General features: G+C 38.7%; 3 protein-coding genes across 6 annotated transcripts in view; 2 read left to right on the forward strand and 1 right to left on the reverse strand.

Annotated features, from left to right (window-relative positions):
• The window catches only part of LOC129747436 (alpha-tocopherol transfer protein-like), a 47,403-nt gene extending 44,321 nt beyond the window's left edge, over nucleotides 1–3,082 (forward strand). For all 4 annotated transcript variants that reach the window (XM_055741663.1, XM_055741664.1, XM_055741662.1 and 1 more), the window contains 2 exons: nucleotides 1,738–1,832; nucleotides 1,900–3,082. In XM_055741663.1, coding sequence (XP_055597638.1) covers nucleotides 1,738–1,832; nucleotides 1,900–2,577 — 773 coding nt within the window. In that variant the 3' untranslated portion in view covers nucleotides 2,578–3,082. The remainder of the gene's footprint in view (nucleotides 1–1,737; nucleotides 1,833–1,899) is intronic.
• A 2,123-nt stretch (nucleotides 3,083–5,205) lies between these two features.
• Nucleotides 5,206–7,211, reverse strand: LOC129746368 (heparin sulfate O-sulfotransferase-like). The gene is made up of 3 exons (XM_055739996.1): nucleotides 6,801–7,211; nucleotides 6,032–6,716; nucleotides 5,206–5,972 (listed from the first exon to the last, which is right to left on the reverse strand). Exons 1-3 carry the CDS (start codon nucleotides 6,925–6,927, stop codon nucleotides 5,699–5,701), a joined length of 1,086 nt encoding a protein of 361 aa, XP_055595971.1. The 5' UTR covers nucleotides 6,928–7,211; the 3' UTR covers nucleotides 5,206–5,698.
• A 909-nt stretch (nucleotides 7,212–8,120) lies between these two features.
• Nucleotides 8,121–13,055, forward strand: LOC129746418 (probable RNA polymerase II nuclear localization protein SLC7A6OS). The gene is made up of 5 exons (XM_055740065.1): nucleotides 8,121–8,266; nucleotides 8,366–8,599; nucleotides 9,400–9,842; nucleotides 10,724–10,929; nucleotides 12,590–13,055. Exons 2-5 carry the CDS (start codon nucleotides 8,405–8,407, stop codon nucleotides 12,964–12,966), a joined length of 1,221 nt encoding a protein of 406 aa, XP_055596040.1. The 5' UTR covers nucleotides 8,121–8,266; nucleotides 8,366–8,404; the 3' UTR covers nucleotides 12,967–13,055.
• Nucleotides 13,056–13,446: the final 391 nt, after the last annotated feature.

Consider the following 13,446-nt stretch of genomic DNA (forward strand, 5'->3'; position numbering starts at 1 on the left):
CATTTTTCGATCGAAAAAGAGTACATGTTCTCTTAAAAGAGTACGTATGGTATCCCTAGTCTAGACCCGGGACTCCACAATCCCTAATTTTTCAACTTCTGATTTTTACGATGATTAACAATAATAACACCAAAATCCAGATAAGGCATTCAGTTCAGTATGACTATGACGACCACCTTTGGCATTCATGACTGTATCCAAGCGTTGAGGCGTCAATTAATCGTACAACGTTACCGAATTGCTTGAGCTCAAGGCCATCCAATTAATTCATTAGATGCTTAGCAGAAAATAACACCCAAAACGATTTAATTTCGCCAAGGCTCATGCAAATACGACGAAGGATTTTTCAACTAGGTTTTTTGACCCAAGAAAAGAGAATAAACATTTCCAATGACATAATAGGATGTAAATAATGTGTAGAAATGTCGCATGCTCAAAAGAAAAAAAGATTCAGATCATTGGAGGCCTTTCGATCTGGAAGTATGGAGTTTATCGACCTGGCAATGAACATGGGTTAGCGAACATTTGTGTAGATAAAATAATTCTAAAAACTTCTCATACATATATCAACTGAAGTGGAGGCAATAGATCAGCTTTGAATCAGCCATTAGAAGAGAATGTAAGAACTTGCTGTTGAAAATTTATTCATGAGTAGCGTGTTTATTTTAGCAACAAATCCAATAGCAATCAACAACAAAACCCGATCGCTGTACGTCCAGTTGCGAAGTGCATTCATGAACATTCAGGAACTTATACACTCAGAAAAATACTTTGATGTATGCCATAAGATTACCTCGGCGCAATAACGGCGTGAACAAATGGAGTTATCAGCTGAGCGATGAAGTACGTTCAGACTCTTATATATTTGGATATTTGGATTTCGAGAAATAGAGAAAACAAAATACAATTTTTGCTAAGAGCTTATGGAGCTGTTAAACTTTGAACGCGTTCGTATCGGAACAGTGATGTTAATTTGCTGCAAATCGATACCGAAGTCTTTGAATTTTAGAAGATTGTCTTATGACGCGATTGAATTCTTTAGATGAACACCTACTTCAATGAAAGGTTGTTTGCTTTTCGTTTGATGAGAATTATTCTAAACATTTGATGTTTAAAACTTTAGTTTTATTGTTCGGCTTTTTATGGAAAGTTATACATTATGGCCACCATCAGCAGTTCCAAAGAAGTTATTCTGCCGCACCCAATTTTTGACCTTGTCCTTAGCCCGAGCGACGAGCCGAAAACAAAAAAAAGCAGAAATGCCCTCCCCCCCCTCCTATGAGCGTTACGTAATTTATGAATGCCCCCTTATAAAAATTAGAATAAGAATTTACCTGAGTGTAAAAGGTACATATTATAAATTATGAGTAGAAATGTGAACGCGATACTCGAGGATAAATTCTTGACAGCAGGCTCGAACCAATAGTTGTCTCCACTGACGCGGGGTTTTCTGAGTAAACAAACAAAATCATAGCCCGGGACGGTGCAAATATATGGTTGCTATAGTCACCTTTATACTCACCCCCAACACTGACAACTTCTACGGGTTACAACCGCCTGCTTGAGGTTCAAACCTCGGGCAAAACTGGTGGACTTCTGAATTAATAAACGAACACAATAATGGTAGGGAAAAACTAGTAAAAAACTAGGTTACCACTGCTAATAAACGAAAACTCTATAAGAAACACGTCCCAGTGAATTATTTTGTATTAACAAAATATCTTCTTTTTTTTACAGCACAAGACGAGCTGGTGGTGCCATCCGATAATGAAGCCTGGTTGGTCCGTTTTTTGCGACCCTGCAAATTCTACCCGAAAAGTGCTTATGAGCTGGTAAGTTGCCTGTGTTAGATTCTATCAGTCAAATCAAAGCTAACAAAGTGATTCTTTATTTTTACAGATCCAGCGATACTATCAGTTCAAGGTCAAACACGCCGATATGTATATGGATTTGAGCCCGTCACGCGAGACCAACATCTTCAAGCAGAACATTTTGGCCGTATTTCCCAACCGGGACCAGTTGGGACGCCGAATCTTGCTGATCGAGTTGGGCAAACGCTGGAAGCACAAGGAAGTCACCCTGGACGAGGTGTTCAAGGGTTGCGTTCTGTTCCTGGAGGCCGCCATGTTGGAACCGGAAACGCAAGTTCACGGAGCCGTCGTTATCTTCGACATGGATGGCCTATCGTTGCAGCAAGCTTGGCAGTTTACACCACCCTTTGCCATGCGCATTGTAGACTGGCTGCAAGACGCCATGCCGCTGCGTATCAAAGGCATTGAAATCGTGAATCAGCCTAAGATCTTCAACATGGTGTTTGCTCTGTTCAAGCCTTTCCTGCGTGACAAGCTGCGTGGGCGAATCGTGTTCCATGGAACGGATCGCGAATCGCTCTACAAGCACATCTCCCAGGAATGTTTGCCACCTTGCTACGGAGGCACTGTCGACGCTCCCAGAGTTCAGGGCGAACAGTGGTACGAACTGTTGATCAAGTGCGATAACGAGTACATCGCTATCAACCAGTACGGCAACGTTAAGGCAATGGAGGAAATCCGAAATAAGAAGAACAAAAAGAAGTAAACCTGTGTCTGTGCCATAGGCCGATGGGACCAAAGGATACCCGGAACGATAATGTGATGCTTGTACCAGACTAAGAATGAATCCAAGACTAAAGCCATTAGTTCTCTTATTACGTATTTATGAACAACAACAAACAAAAAAAAGAGAAAAAAAAACAAAACAATCTGAGCTCAAACATTCCTATTTTAAAGTGTTTTAATTTATGTTCACCTACTCGAATGTATTTAGCGTTTAAATTGAACACCGCTCACCAACATATTTTTGGGAGCAAAAGTGGTGCAAGAGCATAATTTTTGTTAAGGTTAGGTTATGTGTACAGTTTATATTTGGTGGTTACTAAGTTATGAGCAATTTTACACGAACAAGTAAGTCTACGACCCCGATGAGCATATAAAATAGAGAGAAAGTGAAAAACAATCTCATGACGTACTTTTTAAGTTTAGAACATTACAGTGTACTGTAAATAGATTGTTGTGTTAACATCAATAAATTGTTTAAATCCGAACGGTGTTTTAATGTGGGATTTTTTAGCTCAAACACTTCAACACCTAGGTGTAGAATCCATGAATTTGGATTACTTATATTTATGAGAAATTCGTTTGAGAAACACTTTTTTTTCTATCATGGACGACCCTTAATAACGAAATGTAGAATTACAGCTTCGAAATGAGGTTTCAAGTTCTCAAGATCTCATTTGACTGAATAAGAAATCATGAGACACGAGCCATGGGAAATGAGAATGAGACATTAGACATCAGATATGGAAAATAAGGCAAGATATTGGTCTAACGTTTTAAGTCTCACATCTCTCTTCCTATCTCTCACGTGTCGAAGTACAATGCTTACGCCCTTCGCATACGTTAGTTCAGCTGGTGGTTGTTGACCCCCTGCTGTCAAGTGACTGCAATACATTAAGAGTGTGTACCTTTTCGTACCGCGTTTTTCACACGACAAGTCGCCATCGATTTGCGTCTTTAAAGTAAAGCTCTTTTGTATTGAACCAACGCGACTGTTTTCCCCCTATTAATCCGGAATATCCGTTTCACCGCTGATATTTGATGTGCGTGCGCTCTCTGCTAGTCGTTCCACCCATCATCACGGACTACTTCTCATGTTTCATTTCTCACGTCTCTCTTCGCAAGGCTCACTTCCCACGTCTCACGTCTAACGTTTCATTTCTGGCGTCTCATTTCCCACGTTTCCCAGTTAACATTCATCGGCGAACCAAGCTGCACCGTACGACTATATGATTCAAACTGACTTCTAACGCATTCGTATTCGTTGCCTATTTCTCGGTAGGAGGACAAGTTTTGTTTTTCTGGGATTTTAACACTCTCGTGTTATTCACGTCCTTGGTAGGTTGGTAGGATGACAAACCGAATTAGAACATTCGTCGTCCTCCCAGTGCCGCCGAAATTAACCGTATTGTTCTAAGTTCGGCGTTGACTCAACTCTCAATTTTTTGCATGCTCTGTCGATTTCTGAAAGGACATCACTTTTCTAAATTTTTACTACTTACGTCTCTCTTCTCTTTTTCACGAATTACTCCTCACGTCTAACTTCTTAACTGCTACATCTCACTTCTCACGTCTCATTTCTCAATTTTCATTTTTAACATCCCGCTACTCACGTTTCGCTTCTCACACTTCATTCCTTACATCTCAATTCTCACGACACACGTCAAACGACTCCCGTATCACTTCTCACGCCTCATCTTTCACGTCACACTTTTCACATTCCTGGTTTGTCGTCTTACGTCTCATATCTTATGTGTAATGTCTCAGTCCATAGATCCTTAGGTCTCAGATCACAGATCTCAGGCGAAAGGACTCATATTTTAGGTTTTATGTCTCAGGTTTCATTTCCGTAGGTCTAAAGTCTTAGCGTTCATGCCGCAGGTTTCATGTTTCAATTGTCTCAAATTTGAGAGCTGATCTCAGTCCCAACTTCAAAATTTTAAATGGAACCTTGGATAAGCACGGTTTTTCGTAATTAACACGGTCTTTTATTTTTTGTACGATTTTTTAAACGGTACGTATTATTACCAGTGTAAATTTTTTGTGTGTATTTTTCACACGTCCAAAGTTCGACAGGAACCGCAGTTTTTGTTCTAAGGTTAAAAAGTTCAAACTCTTTGATTTGAGCCCACAGAATTTTCTGATAACTTGATACATGATTTGTTTTTGAAGAATCCCTCAATGAAACTTCGACAACATGGATTGGGTCATATGCGAGATAATGCAGTTGGAATGGTAGCAAAAAAAAAGTTAAATTTTTGTAGTATTGCAGTATTTCAAGTCGTAAAATTTTTTTAAATGCTAAATTCTATCAGACAATATTGAGATTCTTGGTCAAAATGTAGGTAGTAGAAAAAAATTAAAAATAAAATTTCCTCTGAATGAAAAGTGAATTCTCTACAATTATGGACGGTACTGTTTTTAACAAAAAGACTGAAAAAGATCCCTAGATTTGAGATTTGTATCCCCGAACGCTCCGGCAATTTTTACCAAAATTTTTTTTATCATGTCTGATTTATTATCCATATAAGATATATTATCAGATATTTGAAATGACTCGGGCGATTTCTTTTGTCCTATTTGAGGAAACTAGAATTTTTCACGTGTTTTAAAAATGTCTTTCTTGAAAGTTGTTAATGGTTTTTGATTGAGTCAACTAGTGGAACTCGATAAGTATGTGAAATTATAAATGTTGATAAATTAGCATACGTATTAGGTTTTTTTCTTTGAATGGTGTAGCTGTTGCTTGTCTATATAAAAAAAATAATATTAAGATTTTCCTCGTACGTTTAGTGGTTTGTTTTCTGGAATGAATTTGTCTAAAATTTTAACATTACAGAGAAAGTTCACAATTCGAAAAAAACAATTAATGTTTTGTTTTTTCTATTAACCTAAAATTTACTACCCTGAAAGTACACATATATAACCGAAACTTTTAAAACTAATCAACAGCGCTATGTTACTACAGTCGAGTTCGATCCTTCCTCACCGAAATGCGTTTCCTGACTGAGATTATTATCAGACCACCGTCCCTGTTCTCCCCTTCCCTCGTGTTGTTGAGAATCCCAACCTTAAGAAGGTACATACCTAAATTGTCTACTCAATTAGTTTGTGCCAGCTGCGGCGGGCACGATTTGATTAGGTTTAATTTTTTCATAGAAAAAATCCTGCAACGTTGACTTACCTGGCGTTCGAAGTTTCTTCTGAACGAAGTGAAACTGTTCCAGGGCAAACTCGTACAGTTCGTTTTCCATCTGCCACACGATCGATTGCTGGATCTTTTTCACCGTTTCCGGCAACGGATCTATCTTCGATTTCGTTTTCCTTAGGTGCGACTTGTTGGAATTGGCAAAATGAGCCGATGCCCCGCGAAAGAACCTGTGAAATAAATTGGTTATTGGTTTGACAGTTCTTTTTTTCGTTAATTTTTGTTTTACCTAGGCAAGGCCAGCTCCAAAAGTTCGACAAACTCCTCCATCTCTTCAGTAACACCAACGAGGAAGTACTCGTTGATAAGATTGCGTTTAGCTTCTTCCAGGGCCCATTGGCTCCCGGGTTTCCAACATTCAGCACCATGGCCACAGAAGAACGGAATCTGCAACCACATGTTATTCGGATCGCAGTCCGGTTTCTGTCGGGCAACGCATTCGTCAAATGACATCGTATCTCCAGCCCTGTGGCGAACCAGATGTGGCCGATAATCGTCCCCATACCTTAGAAAATAGTAATAGGATACCAATCGGTCCAACGGTTTCCGAATCAGGTTTACGTACAACGGTTTGAACCCGGGAACTCCCGCTCGCGCGAAGTCCAGATAGGCTAAATGGCCGTGATAGAAAGCTGGCTTCATGGCGTTCCATGCTGTGACGTTTCGCGCAAAGCGTATCTGATTCGGTAGGGACATTACATGCATATTGGCCGTGATGTTGATGTGTAGCACATGAAAGGCATTCTTCCGGCAAAGATCGTACGTCAAATTGACAAAGCTGGTGCTACCAGTTTTCGGAACGCGATTGTAGATGATGACAAGCTGCTCATCAAAATTTACGGTCTGCAGCGATGGATCATCCGAGTGGCTCATCGTTTGCCAATTACGGTTTGATTGGATGCGATCGTAGAATACTTGAAAGAAAAAAAAAAAAAAAAGAAACAATCAAGCAAGGAAATCGATCGATAAATTCCCCCAACAAATGCCAGAACACTTACCTGCATTACTTTGATGGTACTTTTCTTCCGGACCCAGCTGTTGAGCAGCAAACCAATGAAATAGGACGAAAAAAAGCAATGCTGCAGCAACCAGGATCAGCATAAAAAAGAATTTGGTCGTCAGCATCGTCCCTTTGAGATGAAACCGGATCAGGGTGGGACACAGCAGAGGGATCTTTTTTTAAGCTTGAAAAATGTCAGTAAGTTCTTCACAAACGCCGCGCTACCCGAGCACTTGAGGCGCGCACATTTTACTACTTTACATAGAGCGATTACTTCATAGTATCTACGCGTAGTGATAACAGGACAATAAATATTGTAACAGCTGAATAAAACCGATTAGATTATTATTTTTTATTTTGCTCGTCTTCAAGCTTGTGGTGATTTTTTCTGATTTTTTTTGTTTATTTTGCTGGCCACAGGCCGTGTTGCCAGTTGCTTTCGAAATGCACCTCCGAAAGGATTTTCGGTATTGGTCGAAAAGACTTTTGGTCGATTGTCGTTGTGGTGAATTTTAGACCAGTCAATTTTTTTTCGCACTTTGAAGTTTGAAACGTTGAAAGTAAAAAGACACAATAATTCTATAATATTCAATAATTATTCTTAAATTACGGTAGATATACACTGAGTTAAAAATCGTTGACTTAGAAAATGCATTATTACATGCACGCAACGAAAAAGTTTTTAAGGACAAACAAATTTTCCTTAGTTTAATTCCCAAAAAAGAAAAACTTCTTTGATTCTGGGACAAATGAAAATTCTTTATTTCTTATCCGTTTTCCTTTACTGCAAAGAATTTTTCACATTTGAAATTAAAACAAATTCTTTGAGGCAAAGTTTTTTTTAGTTGAAAGAATAAATCTTTAGTTTCAAAAATTATTATTTTGAATCAAACTCATAAATATATTGTTTCAAATAAAAATAAGTTTGTTTCGAAATCATATTGTTTTGATTAAAAATCAATTTGATTTTTGTTGAAATGCCAAGTTTTCTTTGAGCGTACTTCATGCGATTACATTCGTTAAGAGGGTTAGAGAAACAATGCTCTCAAACAATGCAACATGCAACAAACAATAATCTGAAAACAAAAGTGCACATGTCACAGGTAGCTCAATCGTAAAAATGATAATGATATTAATCTTAACAAATATCGAAGTATGAGCAAATGTCAGGAGGATAAAAAATTGAGAAATTAAATTTTGTTTATTCAAATCAAATTGTGTCAATTAATTTACAACCAGATATTATTTATTTTTACGAAGCGTGTTGTCTTGAAACGTTTTTATACCAGTTTCCATCGCATCACACGCACACCAATATCCTCAAAGACGTCACTGACCAAAAACAAAAAAGTCCGCAGAACTCTAATCGAGATTGAACGTTATTCCAGTAAATTGAGGTTTTTCTGTTAATAAGTATAATTCCGGTGCTTAAAAGTTTGCTTCAATTCTTCAGTGGGCAGAAAGGTAATGAATTGTTTTGACCATAAACGCTTTAGCTGGCAAACTCAACGTTAACGTTCATCTCTTTATGTTCTCTGAAATTCTAACCTTCAAAATTTGCAGCATCCCATTCAACCTAGGACACGGATTAGGAGCAGAACGATGGCCACCGTGATCCGTTTAAAGCGACGGGTCGACGAAGATCCGCTGAATGCGTTCGTGCTCAACTGCAAACGGCAACGCACCGCTGAGCAAGTTCCATTCGTAGCCTCGAACGACGCCCAGGCAGCAACGAGCACGGACAATGGGAACGGGGAAACCTCGACGGTGCTCAAATTTGCCGGAACTTTTCAGAAGGTGAGTGACTCCCAATATTTGATTTAGAATACCTTAAGATTTGGAGATGATATTTCATCCCGTTAGACTTGGAAAATGAATTAAAATCTTGGGGGAGATATTCAACAATTTGATAATAATCAAAAATATCAAACGGAAATCGGATTCAAACTCGGAGATTCATGTCAGAAGTAAACCCCGATAGTTTTTTTTTGTAATTAAGAGTCAGGCAGGATTTAGGTAGTCAAATAAAGTACCTAACAATGATTTTTGTACTTCGATCATCTAATCGAAAATTTTGACGAAATTAGGTGATTTTACAAACTATCAGCTGACCCTGGGGCAAAGTTTTTTTTCCAGGAATTTACCCTGGGGCGAAGAATCACACAGGCAGCTTAAAGCTGTTGATAACACGAAGCCTTAGTGCACAAATTCAACAGCTATTTTTTTTTATCCATGCAAAGCATCGATAAATAACTAGAATATAAACTATGCATCTCCACATCATTTTTAATTATAAAAAAAAGACGATAAAGAAAATCATAATACAGTATGAAGTTTTGAACGATAAAACTAACTCCTAAAACTGCCCAAAAACAATGATATTCGGCTTTCCAAGACTTTTATGTTATCAAAATTTGGTATACCTAGGTCTATAGAATTTGAAATGATACACCAGGGAAGTTAAAAAAGATTATTAAAACTTGCAAATTGATCGAATAGTTTTTTGAAAATTCGTAAACTTGGTTCTATAAAAAAAAGCTTAAGCATTCTGTATACTTAGTTCGAAAACAGTTATCTATCTTCTACTCTCATTCCAGGCCGATAACATCTCAGCGCACTTGCAGCAGCGGCTCTCGAAGGAGGAAGCCAGGAATGCCATTGCCCGGGTACATCCACGTCCGATATCGATCGCATCCCGCAATCGAGCGGCAAACCGCCAAGCGTCCCAGAACAGTCGCTTCCGGATTGTGAACTGCGTCCGGTCGCTCAGCCAGACCGATGATGGACTCGGTGGAGCAGCGGCTACCACTACCACCATTGTGGATGTAGAGCGGGACAACAGCTCACCGGCACCGGTTCCTGTTCCGGCTTCTGCGAGCAGTAGCAGCAGCAGCAAATTGACGTCGCAACAACAACCGACCGGAGACGACGGTGAGGATGGCTACGTGTACGATCTGTACATGGCCGAGGAGACGGCCGGTGGCAGTTCATCGTCTTCCGTGCATATCCCCTACATCCCGAACAACTTGGATGATATCAGGTTGGTGCTGGTGGAGGATTTGTTTTACACGTTCTTTTCCTTCATTTGAAGACCCATGGGAACGTGTGGCAACAAGTATAAGTGGCGGCCCGGTGCCGCCGGACTTCGACTGTTAGCTTATGTACATTAGCCAGCTTTATCCCTCGATAGAGAGGAAACACATTCGATGATTATCGAACAACAAACACCATTTCGTAGTGTTCATATTTACCCACATTTTCGGTTTAGACGTTCACTTTCTACAAAAGTTTCATGCGCATTTTTTTCTACATAAGTAACTTTTAGGCCTAGAATTAGTGTTTGTGATAAATATAGAACAAATAATTCAATACTTTTCTTGAATGTTGAAAAGTATAAAACTATAACCAAAAATGTGTTTTAATTTCCGTCGTTCGATTGCAGCCGTTTATTGAGAAATGACAAATCCATTGAAGAACAGTATTGAATTATTTCTTCTCGGATCGGTGGCACGCTTTTTTGACTCCACTCAGCTGATGTAGATTAGGGAAACTATTTCTTAACATTATGTTCAATACTATGCTTCAAATTGTTTTCAATTTCGAGCACAATTTTACTCGGCAGTTGCTTTGAGTCCTAGAAAGTCTTCGCCTTAAATTGTATTATAAAATTTAAACAACAAACGGTTTCAGTCTTATTAAAAATTCTAATTGATTCGCTGAGAGGAACAAATTCCAATAAGATTTTCCACTTTCGTCGCAAACATTCGTGTCGATAGAACAGAGCCCACCCGTAAAGTTAAAAATAAACTTCCTATAGGAAAAAAAATCGAGAGAGTCGCTTCTCCTCGAACCATCATCATTAATTCAATCATTTCGTTCTCTCCCGGCTCGAATGCTCTCTCTCTTCGACAACGTTAACAGTGTTGCCGTTTGGGAGGATCCGTTGTACTCGAGCCACCGAGGGTTGGGTGATCGATCCGATGATTCCGGCGAGGAAAAGTCCGAGGATTCCAACTCGGAAAGCAACTGGCGCAACGACTACCCGGACGAGGACGAGGATGTGTTCGGTGGAGATAACAGCGTCGACGAGGAGGACATGCGCCGGGCGGTCGAGGAGTTTGATTTGGGTAAGAGGAAACATATGGCATACTAAAGTAATTATAAATCAATCAAAAGAGACGATTTATGAACTCAGCTCTGAGCTAGATTGATATGAAGATTGCTTTTGGCTTCGGCCTTCAGGTTCGAAATTTGAAACGAGAAAACTGGGCAACTGAAATTTGCTAAGACTTGGATCCTGAAGTTTTTTTTATCGGTTACTGACAAATTTTATATCAATAGTTCCATTTCAAATGACCTACGGATGCTAATCATACACGTGTTAGAAAGAATGTTCTATTTTGAAACATAAAATGTAGAATTACCTGTATTACAGGAGTTCTTATCATCATGAAATCTGCATCTGTTATATGGACCTGAAATCTGAATTTGAATTATGAATCTGAAATCTGAATCAAAAATCAGAATCTGAAATTTGAATCTGGAATCTGAAATCTGAGTCTGAAATCTGAATCTGAAATTTGAATCTGAAATCTGAATCTGAAATCAGAATCTGAAATCTGAATCTGAAATCTGAATCTGAAATCTGAATCTGAAATCTGAATCTGAAATCTGAATCTGAAATCTGAATCTGAAATCTGAATCTGAATCTGAAATCTAAATCTGAAATCTAAATCTGAAATCTGAATCTGAAATCTGAATCTGAAATCTGAATCTAAAATCTGAATCTGAAATCTTAATCTGAAATCTGAATCTGAATCTGAAATCTGAGTCGGAAATCTGAATCTGAATCTGAATTTGAAATCTGAATCTGAATCTGAGATCTGAATCTGAACTCTGAATCTGAAATCCGAATCTGAAATCTGAATCTGAAATCTGAAATCTGAATCTGAAATCTGAATCTGAAATCTGAATCTAAAATCTGAATCTGAAATCTGAAATCTGAAATCTGAATCTGAAATCTGAATCTGAAATCTGAATCTGAAATCTGAATCTGAAATCTGAATCTGAAATCTGAATCTGAAATCTGAATCTGAAATCTGAATCTGAAATCTGAATCTGAAATCTGAATCTTAAATCTGAGTCTGAAATCTTAATCTGAAATCTGAAATTTGAATCTGCAATCTGAATCTGAAATCTGAATCTGAAATCTGAATCTGAAATCTGAATCTGAAATCTGAATCTGAAATCTGAAATCTGAATCTGAAATCTGAATCTGAAATCTGAATCTGGAATCTGAATCTGAAATCTGAATCTGGAATCTGATTCTGAAATCTGAAATCTGAATCTGAAATCTGAATCTGAAATCTGAATCTGAAATCTGAATCTGAATCTGAATCTGGAATCTGGAATCTGAATCTGAAATCTGAAATCTGTATCTCAAATTTTTTAGACCTAAGCCCCCTCTGGCTCATAGAGGGCCTTATTTGAAATCTGAAATGTAAATTTGATAACTAGAAACTAAATTCGGATTTTGAAATCTAAATCTGATAATTTTAAATTAAAAAAAAATCTTTCATTACCAAGAATTGAACTCCCGACCTACGGTTAATAAGGCTCAGGTTGCTAGTAATTGCGAGTTCAAGTCCCGTTTTGGTTGTTCACTTTTTTTTACTATTTTTTGCATCATTGGTATTCTTTCTTTGTTTCTCAATTATTTTTGTGTTTCGAGTTGAACCTGAAGCTTTTGGGATAGCGTTTTTTTTAATGGTCATCCTTTTATTTCAGACGGTGACCGGGACCTGTCCTCGGACGATGAGTACTTCGATGGAGAGACCGCCGAAATTGATCCGGACAAAATTATCTACAGCGGTAGAGCGCATAATGGCTTCAATGAAGTTGACGACGACGACGACGATGATGAGGACGACGAAGACGAGGGTCTTAACCCGCAGGATGTGGCCCAATTCGGAACGGCTTATGCTCGCTACAAGGCCCGAGTGATGGGTAAAGTGAACAAGAAAAAGCCCTCCTCCAGGCGGCGGGCACCGGTCGGAATCGATTCGGACGAGTACGACGATGAAATCTCCGGCGACAACTCCGACGAATACCGATCTTCATCGGCGAGCGGAAGTGAAAGTGACAATTTAGATTTGTATGATTGAAAGTTTAATTCCTCTTAGACTGGTTCAACCTGTTCAAGGGAACAGTTGAACTTTAAAATGAATCTTAATATTAAGGAAGAATACAGAAGTTGACATGTACACAACACTCGTTGTTCCTTTATTGAAACGACTGATGACAGTACCATGTGCTCAGTTGTCGGTGAAACCCTTATACCATGGTGTATATGGGTTCAAATCCCAATCTCTCCCCTATGTTTTACAAAACTGAATTGGAACGTATTGCGGAGAGATTTATCCTTGACAGGTTTCCTGTTGGACAGCTCATCATAGCGTCTTAACTTAGTAGCTTCAAGGTAGATTAATGTCCATACAAATCCATTCGTGCTTGACCTGTTTCTAATGTCGATCACGATTCCGAAGATGGATACATTTTTTTTTCTACCCTAAGCAACGTAATGCTGATGCGGGTAAAAAAAGCAAGCGGACGGCTAGAGAGTTTTGCTGATGATGATCATCATC

Source organism: Uranotaenia lowii, chromosome 2, assembly GCF_029784155.1.
Source record: "Uranotaenia lowii strain MFRU-FL chromosome 2, ASM2978415v1, whole genome shotgun sequence".
Taxonomy (NCBI): Eukaryota; Metazoa; Arthropoda; class Insecta; order Diptera; family Culicidae; genus Uranotaenia; species Uranotaenia lowii.